Genomic DNA, 14,906 nt, shown 5'->3' on the forward strand with positions numbered 1-14,906 from the left:
GTCTTGTTCTCTTTCACACATACACACTCACATACACACACACACAGTTCATGTGAAAAATCAGTGAAATCTTAATATGGTTTGTATTCAGTTTAAAATATTGTGCAAATGTTAATTTTCTGGTTTTAACAATGTATGTTGGTTTTGTAAGGTGACATCAATAGGGAAAAAGAAGAAAGAGTGCACTAAAACTATCCACATTACTTTTTTGCAGCTTGTTATGAATTTTAAATATTTGCAAAATAAAAAATATTTGCAAATAATTTAGACGTAAAATTATAATCATGCTTTAGGTTTTGATGCCTATTTCCATTTATGATGTAATTTGAAAAAAAAAAAGCTGTATCTCTTAACAATTTTCTTTTTTTAAGAGAGTAAAAAAAAAAGAAAAAAGAAAAATGATACAGAATTTTACTAAACAAGATGATGGGAATTCAATAGTGGTTGTTATATTGTTGTCTTCAGGTTGTTCAGATTACCAGATATAAGCTTGAAAAATTGGTCAAAAAAATTAAAAAGAAAAAAATTAAGCATTAAATGTTCAGTAGAAATCAGCAATACAATTATGCAAGCTATCCTGTGTATATACAAATCTACTGTTCCCCTTCCTTCCTTCCTTCCTTCCTTCCTTCCTTCTTTCCTTTCTCCTTTTTCTCATCCCAACTGCTCCTTTCCTTTGAGCAATTTCTTTCCCTTTCACAGTACATATTGTATCTTTCAAGTTTTATTTACTTTTTAAGATTCTTATACTAAGAAGACAATTTCACACTTGCAAATCTAATGCTAGTTGTACTTATAGTCAAGATGCAGGCAAGAAGTGCAAGTCTGAATGTATCTTTTTTTTATTGTTTTCTAGCAAAGAAGCAAATCCAGTACTGGAACCTTATGTAAGTGGCATAATTCTATGGGTCTTGATTAAAGGAAGACAAGAATTTATGTCAGCTTCCCTATGAATACTGAGTTTTGCCTTCACAGTGATTGAAGTGCTATCAAAATAAAACACAAGAAAATGGTTTCCCAGACAGAAGGAGAGGGAAAGGAGGGGAAGAGCAAGGCACACAAATGCAATTAATTAGCATTATGTACCTGGACCAACTCCCAATGGTGACTAGAATAATCACATACTGAACACATGCACTAACAAAAAATAAACAAAAAGATTCATCCTTCCAAAAAAAAGAAGAACACAGATTTTCCAAATTGTACTTATGAAAGAGTCCATTTTATATCCCAATTTTATTTACCTTTTCTGCGTAGTTACAACATTAATCTACTGGGGATAATCTAGTTAGTATATTTGAAATTCCATTTATTCTTTCTATTGTTATGCATGTATTACAGTTGTATATAATACAGAATTTCCAGTGTTTTTTAAAGGACATAGTTTTTAAAAAAAAAAAAATGAGAAGCATGATCTATAATTTCAAACAAACGTAGGACAAATTCACAATTTTCCAAATAATATAGTTTTCCACTTTGTTCCAAAGAAATGAATGAGACTCTAATTGATGCAGAGACACTAACACAATAGTTACTCTTCTCTTTATGATTACATGGTCTTGAATCACTGCAAAATCCACTCAGAGCCATCTAATTAGTTGTATGCATAATTAAAACAGAGGCAGGAAGTAATTTCATTCCACAGACTTGTGGGTCAATAGATCTTAGTTCAATGTCAAAAGTACACTTTACACATTGGTCTTCAACAAATTTTACACTTTTCATCATTCTTCCTTGTAGAGTCTGGGTAATGCATTGGTCTTTGAATATGATTACAAACAAATAGACCCAGGATAGATGGGCCTTCATCACAGAAATCCACCTAAGACTAACAGGCCATGTCAGGGAGTTCTAAGAATGTAAGACATCCTCACACCCCCACCCCCAGCAGGATGGAACTTGCATAGGACACTTTCTAAAGAGTCTTCTCATCAGTCTAAAGTCAATGACACACAAAATCCTTCCCTTCACATTCCTTCCACCCATAGATTTACATAATATTATTACAGAACAGGGATGTTATTTCTATTCTTCTTTCCATCTGCATCACAAATGAAACAAAATAAATGTAGTATAAAATTATACATTCTGTAATAACTTAGAAAAAAGTACATAAATGCTTAAGGCCTTTAAATATTGATAAGACTTTTCTGTAGAACCAAAAGTCACAGATGTTAAAGCCATAAACATGTGGACAAAATACTGGCCTAAAGATTGTTTGAAGGGAACAAATATTTATAAACTTGTGAGCAAGAAGAATGAACAACTTATTCTATCAACAGACTGAACAAATATAGAAGCATTCAGACAGTCATCAGGATCAAGCAAGGGATCAGTCTTTGAAAACAAAATAGAAAGAAAGGATAGTTGAAAAAAATACTAGAAGAAATCTAAGCGAATAACATTCAGGCTAAGAAATCAGAATCTCACATGCATCCCCGGCAATTTTAAACTGAAGGCTACCTAATAATAACTTGACTGCTCCTCGTTGCTGATTTCTGTGAAGGGGGGAAAAATAAACGCACATACAAAAAAAAAAGCCCACTTTACAAAAGCAAATCAACTGAAAGGGAGGTGCAAATTATTTTATGATGAAAATGGCAATCCAGTTCTAACTAGTACGTATCTAACTGATAGAGAGCTGAAGCAACATGTTAGCCTTGGGGAAACACGTCAGCTTGTCTATACATTCTTATATGATTGATGTATTCAGGTTACTATTACTTGCCAACAATAATTATTATCAATGAATATATATTTCCATTCCTTTGACAAAAGCAACTTCAAGATGTTAAAACAGTAGGCTTTCAGAGCTCCAAGATTAGGATACAAAGAAAATTGTCTCAGTCTATGCCATGCCAGAGAATCTCACAAAGGAAATGCTGTCGAAGCTGTGTATAGTCTCACTAGCCAAAGAACAAAGGACCCAGGAACACATCCATGACAAGAGGACAGTGCACTTGGAGACAGTTTGCAGAACAAGGAAACCGGCCACAGCTTGGAGCCAGGAAGCCAAAAGGCGACTGTCTCTGACGTCGCCCTGAAAACAATGCTCCGCCAGCGATTCAGCCAGTGACTTCAAATCCTCTCAGCAACTTTACAAGCTGAGCACAGTTCCAACCGGATGAAGTCTTTATGATAGAGAAGTTCATGTCTGACTTTTTAAATGTCTTGTTCTCAAGAAGAGAGTGGTAAGGAGCCATAGAATCTCTTGGAAATAGACTCTAGGGCGCCTCTGCTGAGCAGTATAAAAATCTTCAAACTCATCTCAGGAGTTAAGTTTCAGTGTAATCAGCCGGAGAGGATCACGTGATTTATCCTTGGTTAATGGGTTACCTGTAAATTAAAGAGAAAACATAATCAACGTTTCATAATACATTATATTCTTTAAATATAATTTGCAATTAAGAGATAATTGGTACTTGCTAATATGAAATCCACTGCTGTATTTTTAAAGGACTAACATATTCAACTGTTTTCAACCAATAAAAATATACCATTTTTTTCTTATTTTACAGTATGTTTAGAGCCACTTACATAATAATTCAAATAATGACAGCTGCAAGCAGAATGATCTCAGTGACAATGATATTCATCTTAAGGTCAGAATATAATTTTGGAATCCCCTTTCATTGCATAGTCTTGGCGGAAATAACACAAAGATCATCAACACATCATGCTAGGGCTTAGAGGAGAATTACCTTTGTTCACTGAAATACAATCAGACCTTATTCTCAAGAAAGACCTTCAGTATGAGCTCTGTTATAATCATTCATAAAGTAATTTTAAAATGGAGTATATTTTTCACTTAATTATACATTGAAAAAAGTAACTATCTATAAGGACCAAAAGATAGGGGATGAAAAATAGCACAATGATTCACCAATTTTAAAAATGACTAGGAACACTAAAAAGATTGAGTAAGGTAGTAGTTCTAATGATATTTAAAGTATTAGACAAATTCCCAGTCACTTTTCATACTACAGTCCAAAGAATAATTGTATATAAGAAAAAATAATCGAGTATCTAATCTATCTTAATTATACAATATCTCCATACACCTAATATAACTAGATAGATATAGAGAAAAAACACATGGGATAGAGAAAGTAAGAAAGATAGAGATAGAGGAAGACAGAGAAATTTCTGCTGTCAATGAATTTCTAATTCTATTCACAGAACAGGAAATATATTTGGAAAAAGTTACCTAGAAATTATTCTCTAGAAAAAAAGTACATTTTCAAAAGTATGATAGACACTTTGGGTTTATTTCATTAAGTAACATATTTACTTGTCTTTTGTAAAATATTTACAAAAATCTATTGTTTGCTTGCTTGATTTTTTTTTTTTCATTTGTGCATTTGGTATAGGGTCTCACCACACAGCTCAGACACATAGGGATCCTCCTGTTTCAGCCTCCCCAGTGCTGGTATTGCAAACGTGGGCCAGCACACTGGGACTCAGTTGCTGGCCCAGCATGCCCTGGGGGTGGGATTTCACAGCACACTGGGGATTGAACCCTGGTCCCTGCACTGGCCAAAGCAAGTGCTTAGTCCGCTGAGCTATCTCACCGGCACTGATTTTATTTTCTCATCAACTTTGAAAAGGAGACATTAAACTACATAATAAGCTAGCTCTAAAGGTTGCCTTGCCACAGAGTGTGGTGGTTCACACCTTATAATTCCAGCATTTGATAGGCTGAGGCAGGAGGATCACTGGCAGTTCTAGGACAGACTGGGCTCATAGTGAACTCAAGGGTAGTCAGAACAAATGGAGAGACCCTGTGTCAAAAAATAAACAAAATCTACCTTGCCAGAGCCAATCTACCATTATATTCAAAAGAAGATATAAAATCCAAAAATGATTTTTGAGCATAGAGGCAGTCATCTTGCTGGGGCTTCTGGTCCACTAGCCTTCCCAAAGAAGGGCCTTGGCCTGTGCTTCTCAGCATTCGTCCTCCCTCACAGAGGCCCCATGGAAGAAACTGAATGGAGAAATAAACGTTACAAATACAGGAGGGACCTTTAGCGACTTTAGGATCAGGACCTGTCTGAGGAAAGGCAGCAAACTTGTTGCCAATTTATTTGCCATTCGGTGGTCATTGTACACAAGTTTATCAGGAACTTCCCAGACTAAGAATTCATGTAAGAAGGTCAGAAAGCAAAATGGCCATTTCTAAAGAAATTATCATACAGATTGCTCATGGCCATAGTTGATGATCATAAAAAATATGGAAATAGTATTTTGTGACAAGTATTCTCCATAAACTTGATGTAACACAGCCTTTCATTTCCACTGGCTGGTAGTCACCTACTTTTTCCCGAAATTTCTCTTCTTTGTAGGAAGAACATATGAAAGGGACAATGGGGACCAAGTTTCAAAACTAGTGCAGATATAAGAGGAAAATGCAGGGGAGGAGACAGAGGAGCAAATGGTTTAGCCTCAACCCAGCTGTAGTGCGGGCAACTGAGATCACATGGTGGAACCAAACTGGAGAAGCTGGGGGGCAACTGTAGGAAGGGACTGGCCAGCTTCTTGAATCACATGCTGCAGTCCATAGGTGAGTATGGTAAGTGCCTTTCTGCATCTTCACGTCAACCTTAATACTTTTTCTAGTCGTTTTAGGTCAGTCTGAGAGATCCTCTCAAACTCTCTCTGTATTTGCTTTATGTAACTCTATAAACAGCCAAATTTATAGTATGATGCCAGTTTTATGCAATTAAAACAAATTTTCCCATCTCTAGATTCACACACACACACACACACACACACACACACACACACTCACTCACTCACATAAACATATAAACACATACAAATTTATAACTCCTATCCTTAGGAACATTGGAATATCATAAATGTACACTGCTTTGATACTACGTTTCTATTGGGTAAAACAATTGCTTGGAAAGTAAAATTTTAGCACAACTAAAAGGAGTCATTAAATAAGCACAACTGAAGAATAATTAAAGTAACTTTTTCTTACACCTGAACTGTACACATTATTTTTAGATTATTAATCCTAAAAATACCATAGTACATTTTATGAGAGGAGTAGAGCATAAATCATTTCTAATGTGTAATGAAAGTGCCCTAGATTTGATTATTTTAACTGTCTGATTTTGATCAGAGGACATATTATAGGCAATCTTGCAGAGCTCTGGCATTAGATCAATGAGGCAATGATATTAACCGGAATACATGTTATCTGCAGTTTCCACCACACTGTTTACTAATAGGTAAAATGATACAGGGTTGGGCCAGTCAGATAGCTCAGTTCATTAAAGTGCCTGCTGTGCTGGCCCAGCCCCCAGGGCACACTGAGAAGGCGAATAAGACTGGACCTGGTGGTGCACACCTGTAATCCCAGCGCTTGGAAGGCTGAAAAACAAGAAGGATCGTTAGAAGTCCAATCTGTGTGATGGGACTCTATAGACCCTGTACTAAACACATAGACGGGAAAAAAGATACAGATTGTTAAATTCAAGGTTCCTATGAAGAGCCAGTATTATAATGTTTATGTAAACACTTAGCATTGTCAAGTCTACACTATGCAATAAAAGTATTGATTTGTGGAAATTTTAATGCAGAAATTTGAAACAAAATATCACTAAATGTAGAATGACAGGGTCAGCTAGCGAATTTAATTGTAAGAGGACTTCATTGAAGGAACGCGAACAAAAAATAATGACCTGCATTTTCAATGCAATATTAACATGGAAATGCAAGAACCCATGTCAGTACTGTCATTGACAACTTCAAGGTTTGTACTGAATGAAACAGGAATCCAAAACTCATCTGAGCAATACGCTGCAGCATACATAAAATGTGTTTTAGCATTCTAAAACCAAATGGAAATGAATCTATCCATATGTGTATTATCACCAAGTTAAATCACCTAATATGCAAGATTCAAATTACATTTCAAAATGAAATTAATATATAGCTCTAGACAAAACATATCAACCTCTAGTGATTTACATGTTCATTAAATAATAAGTCTAGGCAATCCTAATTTAAATCCTGGTATGCTGGTAAGGATAAAACAAATTAAATGGTGCTTAACCATGTGACGACTATAAACTGGAATGTTGTGGTATGCAAGAGTTGCTTAAGCAGTATCTATAAAATCCAACAAATTTTAGTAACTAGTTTCCATTCCATTTTCATTTAAATTAATTTTCACTGTATTTTTAAAATTTAAACACTATTCTTACACTCAAGCCATATCATTTTAGAAGAGAACAAACCATAAAATTTTACCTACGAAGGAGAACTTTTATCAAGTTTTCAGTAACTTAAAAGTAGGAGATTGTGATGAAATCAGTTACAGGAGGGGAAATAGCCATGGCTACAATGAACAGACTCTGGTTCTGGAAGCAACAGATGTAAAATACTGCCTGAGGTAGAGAAATGGTCCTGTGATTGTTATGGGTCTGCCTTGAGTATCATATGCTATAATCACTATCCCAGTAAATTTTCCTTTCCAAGTACAGTATTTCATACAGCTGGTCTCCTCTGTGTAAATCTTATTTTTACATCATGAACATAAGTCTGTTTGCTACATGAAGGCGCTGGATTGACGAACACTTGCAACTGCACAAACAATAAGAATCGCTTCTCCAGGTATAAGAAGATGGTGTCTTGGGGGCCGGGGAGATGGCTTAGTAGAATAAGCGCTTGTCTGGCAAGCTCAAGGGCTTGAGTTAAATCCCTGGTTCCACCAAAAAGAAGAAGAAGGAGGAGGAGGAGGAGGAGGAGGAGGAGGCATCTTGGCAAAAAGCCATCCGAATGTAACAGTTAATCTTCTAACATTAAACAAAAGCATTAATTTTTTCAAGATTAAAGTATGCACCCAGGGGCTGGGGAGCTAGCTCAGCAGTCTAAGTGTCTGCAAGGCAAGCACAAGAACCTGGGTTCAATCCGTGGTACCGTATGCCACTGTACAAACTACCAAAACCAGGCATAGCGGCACACACTTTCAATCCCAGCACTGCAGAGGCTGAGACAAGATCATTACAAATCGGAACTGTGTAGTGAGACCCTGTATCCAATAAATAAATAACAAAAGGTTTTTTGAAAAACTAAGTATCCACCTATATGAGGCCAATAAATCTATTATAAGGGCCTCGTTAGATTTTTCAGAAACTCATGCTAATATAATGTCTTAAATTATTCATCGATTTAGATTGAGAAAATAAAACCAGGTAAATGGCATATATATGTTCAACTTGAAATTTTGGGGAGTCCATTCTTTTGCACAGTTTTCATTATCTGTCTTGAGCATCATGAAATATCCTCTTTCTGTCTTCACATTAACAGACATTAAAAAGCTGGAAAGAAATTCAAGGGCCAATCTTTCCCTGAGTATAAAATTTTTGCAAAATTCTTAAAAATCATTATATTCATAAAGCCTAAAATTCTTTTCTTCTCTTTCAATTTCTGCTCGCTAAGTTATCAGCAGTACACAATATATAATGGTGAGAGGCACAAGAAGAACCATCCTAGGCTCTGTAGGCAGACAGCTTGCATTCAAATCTCAACTTTCTCACATTCTAATGCTAAGAAATTAAATAAATTATTTAAACATCTGAGCCTAGGGGCTTCACGTGTAATTATTTTTTTATGTATTTAGGACAGGGTCTCACTTCGGAGATCAGACTCATAGGGATTCTCCTGTTTTCAGCCTCCCAAGCGCTGAGATTACAGGTGCACGCCACCACCACCAGTCTCAATCGCCCTCTCAGCGTGCCCTGGGACTGGGCGGGCATGGTACACTGGGGATAGAACCCCAGCAGCTGCGCTCTGCCTAAGCAGGTGCTTTAGTCCACTGCACTATCTGGCCGGCCCTTTCATGTATAATATGAGGATCACTTTATGACCTTATCTCACACATTTGCTATTTGATTAATTAAAATAATCTTTCCCATATTCTTGGCCGAGTAAATGCCTTTTAAATACTAGCAAGTAGGGGCCGGGGAGATGGCTCAGTAGAATAAGTGCTTGTCTGGCAAGCTCAAGGGCCTGAGTTCAATCCCCGGCTAAAAAAAGAAAATCAAGTACTAGTGAGAACAATTTACAAATCAGATGTAAAATGTGGTATGTAAGATTCCTATGTGAAGGTGCTATATTTCTTGCTTATCTACAAATATTGACCTATAGTCAATTTTGTGTTTCATATAATAATTCATCTGGCAATGATTCCTTTTTTTCCTTTTCATGATCTTTTCATAATAGAAGTCCAGTCAAGAATGTGACACTATTTGATCCCTGGTGTGCCATGCTGGACCAGTCCCCGGGGACGCACTGAGAGGGTGATTGAGATTGGGCATGGTAGCATGGGTCTGTAATCCCAGCACTTGGGAGGCTGAAAGCAGGAGGATCACTACGAGTCTGATCTACGCAATGAGACCCTATAGCCCCTGTAGACTCTGTACTAAATACATTTAAAAAATAAAATGTGACATTGTTTACCTGGCTTTGGAAAAGACCATGTTTTTTAGAAACTTTGATAGCAAGTATGGGTGCGAGGTTGTACCCTGAGATCGGGTTGCCTGAGGCCAACAGTCACTTCTGCTGGTGCCTCACTGCATGAACTGATAGAGCAGGCACACTGCGGGGCAGCACTGTGACACTGAGTAGAGACTGAGGGCAGAGGACCATGCCTGACCCGTAGCGAACACTGCATGCATGCGCGGCTACTGTTCACACATGTATACGTCTTTAGGCGAATGAACTGTGGGATTCTGAGAGTCTTGCCTTTGATTATTTCTGAGCATATATTACTAGTCTCTCCACATGCATAATTCTGTTCTTTCAAATGTTTTTCTTTGTAGTTTTGAAGGGCTAACAGCCATCAGCCTTTGCATGGGTATGTATATACAGCAAATCAGCGCTGTACTTTGTCTGCACTTCAAAAACTAAATGTAATATGAGTATGCCAAAATAAAACGCAGATCTAAAAAGTCCCCTATTCTTTATTGATGGTATGATAGTGTTTTTCCTTAATTAACTTTTATCCCATAGTCCCACTATTTTGTACAGCTTGCCACTTACATAACTGAAATCACTGTCAAATCTCCCCAGCATTAATGTGATTTTTATATTATCTTAATTTACAAAATAATAATTCTCTTTTCTAATAGTCATTAAAATCTTGTTATGAGAAACTATTGAACAACGCTCACATTCTAGTGAATACAAAATGAGTCACACACATACAATAATAGGAAAGAAGATACATTATGAGCTTGTAGTCAATTTCATTTAAAAGCAGTTACATTTCAGCTAAAATACTCATGTTATTAGAGAAACATTTTTGGACTAATGAACATTTTTTATTTAAACAACTAGAAGACAAAGAAAGGTAGCAGTATTTCTAAGAGGAGACAGCAGGTTTTAATGCCGTCCATGTCCAATGTTTATAATATATCTGCTTAATAACATCACTAATAGACACAATTTCAAACTAATATCCCAATGAATTTAACCTATCCAATCAAGGTAAAAGGAAGAATAGGATACCTTCACGCTCTTACAGGCCGATCTGAATGGACTTTTCCTTTGTTGGAATATAATTGCTGCTTCATCACTAATGTATTTTTTTAATGTGGCTCTTACAAGTACATGAATTAAACTTTTACTTCACTCTTTGTGTACTAAATGTGCAGTTAAAACATCATTACTCTGCAATAGCAGCCTTTCTCATTTAAGCTGGAGAAATGCTGCTATTAAGTTAGCTGTAACTATGCATGAATATAGTTGTGCTATCTCTAAGCGCCTTATACATGAGGTATTACGAAACAAAAGCATCTCTTCATGCGAAGTATACTTGCACAAGCAAGCTGACCAGTCCTTTCAGGTATAGATTAGGCACTATAAAATGAGCACATGTAAATCATCTTGATAAATATATCCATGTATATAAAATATGAAGCTTATATTTTACTTTCCTCATGACAGAGGTGATATGATTTGTGTGTATTTGTCTCCCCAAAGCCTCATGCAGTCATTGAGACACAGTTCTACAGTTTGTGATTAATTCTGATCCAAGGCTGGGATTATGGGTGTGAGTGCTACTCCCAGCCTGGGGTGGATAGTCTGAATATAACATAAGAAAGACAGAGAGACAGACTTGTTTCCTGTAGCTATTGTTGCTGTTAGTCATCCCTTTTGCTCTTGCTGTTTTGCTGCCTTCTGCCGCTATGAACTCCTGCCCTCTGCCATGTGCCAGTCTGCCTTGGAACCAACTGAGTATGGACTGAAACCTCCAGTAACTGTGAGCTAAATAAACCTTTCCCACCTTTATTTTGAGTGTGAGGTATTTGTCCCAGCAACAAGAGAAGAGTAACTGAGAAAAGAAGTAATTTTTATATCCCTGATAACCACTACATGTTATAGCCAATTTAATTTTCCCTCCAAAGAACTTATAGTGCTAGATTCACCTGAGTGTTTTGGGATATTAAAGGCCATCTCTTTAATACTTTCACAAGGGTCAGGATTCCCACTAAATGACCTTGAACTTGTCTCAGTTGTCCATTCTATCAATATCTGAAAATTTTAATAGCTTTAGAGAAGTGGCAAGATAATAATTTCAAACAACAGAGAGGATTTCTGTAGTTAGATGATCATCTTTCAATGTAACTCATTGTGAGGTCCAGTGAGGAAAGAGATTGAGAACATCCCTGGACTTGGCATATGAGTGTCCTGGACTCTTAGAGAAAGCCTTAATTCTATAACAGGCAATCTTATTCTGTTAGTCAGAAGAACCAAAATCTATACCAGCATCACTACCTGCTAGTTTTAGAAATGTGTGTATCGCTTAAACACCTCCAATTTAAACTGCCACGGAAGTCAACTGGACTCATTGAAACTTATAATTCCCAATTAGGCACCAACTGCTAACATTCTTCTTAAGAAAGACTACTTCCAAATGAAATAAAACGTCGTCCTGCTCACCCAAATTCTACAGCGGCACAGCCATTGTGCAGATTTCATTTTTCTAAAAGATCTAATCGTTATATTAGAATGCAGAACTAGTGAGCTCTTACCACAAATGCAACATCTGTCAGAGGCTTTGAGCTTTCTGTACTGTGCAAATAAACATTTCAACTGGAAATAAGTCTTTGGAACAGATGGACCTGTGCTGTTTCTTGGAACTTTAAAAGCTGAACAGTGAGTCTGCCACGAACTCTCCTACGTGACTCATGCCAGCAGATGACTGTTTGCAGTGCCTTTTATACACGTCCCTCTCCTCAGACACAGATCAGCCGGTTCTCTCTTGATGGCACTCCCTGTTAGCAAAACAAAGCCTCCTCTGCTTTCTCTTCAAGTCGCTAGTGAAATCATTTGGGATTTGACAGAATTTGTTAAGTAAAGACTTTTCTTCCTCCTCCTCTGGCTCCACAACATACATTCGTTCCGTTTGTCCCAGGTGGAAAGTTACGATGAGAAAATAAATCACCCATAATAACAGGTAAAGCTAACTGCATTGCAACCGCACACCAAATAGGGAGAATTATCTTGGAAACATCAAAATCCTTCTGACAGGGAAACAATTATTTTAAATGGATCGAGGAAATCTGAGTATATTTTAGTAGATATTAATTCTATCTACCAACCTCATTCACACACTTTTATAGACAGTACAGATTCTGAACTCATTTGGAATGTATTTTACCTACTAAATTTGATACTAGCTTCATTTTTTAAAGACTTGTCTTCTTCATTTATAAATGAGGAATAATTTGAATTGATAGTTTTAATTAATTTTCTGTACTAAGACTTTGTTTCAAAAGTCTAAATTGGGTCAAGAATCATACATCTTCACAATTTCAGCTTTATTAAATATGAAAGATGACAGAAGTAATTGACAAAAATAGTTCTGAGAAGCATCTATTTCAGCCGCCCATGTTTTCATTGGATCTTTTTGAGGTGTCTAACTACCTTGAGTCCTTAATATATTCTAGAGATTAGCATTTTGTCTGCAGTGTATCTGGCAAAACATTTTCCCCATTCTGTAGCATTTCTCTGTTTGATGCAGAAGATTTTTAATTTGATATTATCTCATTTGTTCCACTCTTCTTGTGCAGTTGGGATTCTGTTCAGAAAGTCTTTGCCAATACCTATAACTTTAAGAGGTTTACTTATTGCATCTTCCAGCAGATTCAAGTGCTTCTGTCTTAATATTTACATACATGCATATCCATGCTCACAGCAACATGGTTTGTAACAGCTCATTCTTGGAAATGGCATATTTGTCCAGCGACAGAATAACGGATAAAGAAAATGTGTTATTTACATGGCACAGAGTATGATTGTACTATTTAAAGTTAAATTCCACTTATTTTTAGGAAAATGGATGCAGTTTAGATGTACCCTTCAATGGATGTGTCATATTAAGTGAAATAAATTAAATCATAATTTTAAACATCATATGGTTTCTCTCATATGAGGAAACCTAAGGTATAAATAAATTGAAGCACAAAAGAAAAGATATATGAAAGGAAACAGAGATAGATCAATTACAAACAGGACAGGAACAGAGAGAAGGAAGAAGGAGGGGCAGAGAAGCTAACAAAATGTGACAGGTACATGGACCACCTCCCCACAATGAGTGTAATTGTTGTGAATCATAAACATGCACTAAGAAAGAAATTTTAAAATAAAATACTGTCCAAAATTTTAAAACTAATTCTCATAAATTAGTTTAAGATACATGGAACTTGAAGAGAAGAAGGGCTGAAACACAGGCAATTCTTTTGAGTAGCTTTCTGTTAACTTACTGGTTGGTTTGAGATACAAAACACAATGACTGTGAGTCACAGCCTTTCTTGGAGTCACCTGTCTGAATGAAAAGCATGTTGCTGTCATTTTGGAAAGGACTTGCTGTAACATGAGGAAGAACACAGCCCGCCATAGCAGATTCTGATAACATGCTTGAGGGAACACAAGCTCTTTCCTTTCTGCTTCTGCCTACATCTGTATGGTTAAGTTCACTAATGAGCATTCCACATGTGGGAGATGTGTGGATTTTCTTAAATCCTCATTCCATACCTCGCAAAACTAAAATCCATTTTCTGAAGGACAGGTTGGCATCAGCAGTGATGTTTAACATGTTTAACATGCAGGCTACTTGGACCTTTTGCTCACCTATAATCTTCCTTGAGATTGTCTAATAAAAGTCACAATTTCATAGTCTCCCATTTGCAAAGTTGATTGAGATACGAACATTTAAATCTTCCTATTTGTAATTGTTTGGGCACAGGCATAACACAGCATCTAATATGGGGTGACTCCAATATATAAAAAATGGGCCATTAGGTAAAAATTCAGTCTGGATATGGTTTATGGAGATTAAGTGGTAACCCAATGGCTCAGTAATTTTCATGCTAACTTTCAAGAAACAGTCCAGTGGGCACTGACAGAGGTTCAAGAATATACCCAGGGTTTTATGCTTTTCATTTTCTATTCTGTGAAAGCAGTACTACAGAACCACTGTGGGTGCCAATATTTGGTTTACCACTGAAAACCAATACATTGGGTCTTTGTGCACAGATTTTACAAAGTGCAGACCTCATATCAGTTGAAAGCATGATGCCTCTTCTCGCTTATGAAAGATAATTTATTGTCTTTATTAATGACTATGGCAGTTCTATGCCCTCTGATCCATACAGCTGTATCAAGTGCATCCTCTCACCCTTAAGATCAGAGGCAACTGCTGCGCTAATGGTAATTACAAAAAACAGTAGGTCATAGTTCATCCTGTTAACATGGGGTACACACCTGCTGCTCTGTGAGAAATAAAGCGAGACCGGCGCTCATTTCTGGAGGTGTTTTGAATCTTTACTTCTCAAGGAAACTTCTGTCCCTTCCTTAGAATCCGACCAACGCTAGGATTCATCACA

General features: G+C 36.7%; 1 protein-coding gene across 2 annotated transcripts in view; it reads right to left on the reverse strand.

Moving 5' to 3' along the window:
* Window positions 1–1,202: 1,202 nt before the first annotated feature.
* The window catches only part of Fam19a2 (family with sequence similarity 19 member A2, C-C motif chemokine like), a 564,584-nt gene continuing 550,880 nt past the window's right edge, over window positions 1,203–14,906 (reverse strand). For both annotated transcript variants that reach the window (XM_023701721.1, XM_023701719.1), the window contains exon 5: window positions 1,203–3,336. In XM_023701721.1, the coding sequence (XP_023557489.1) occupies window positions 3,325–3,336 (12 nt within the window). In that variant the 3' untranslated portion in view covers window positions 1,203–3,324. The remainder of the gene's footprint in view (window positions 3,337–14,906) is intronic.

This window comes from Octodon degus, unplaced genomic scaffold, assembly GCF_000260255.1.
Source record: "Octodon degus isolate 3935 unplaced genomic scaffold, OctDeg1.0 scaffold00139, whole genome shotgun sequence".
Classification (NCBI taxonomy): Eukaryota; Metazoa; Chordata; class Mammalia; order Rodentia; family Octodontidae; genus Octodon; species Octodon degus.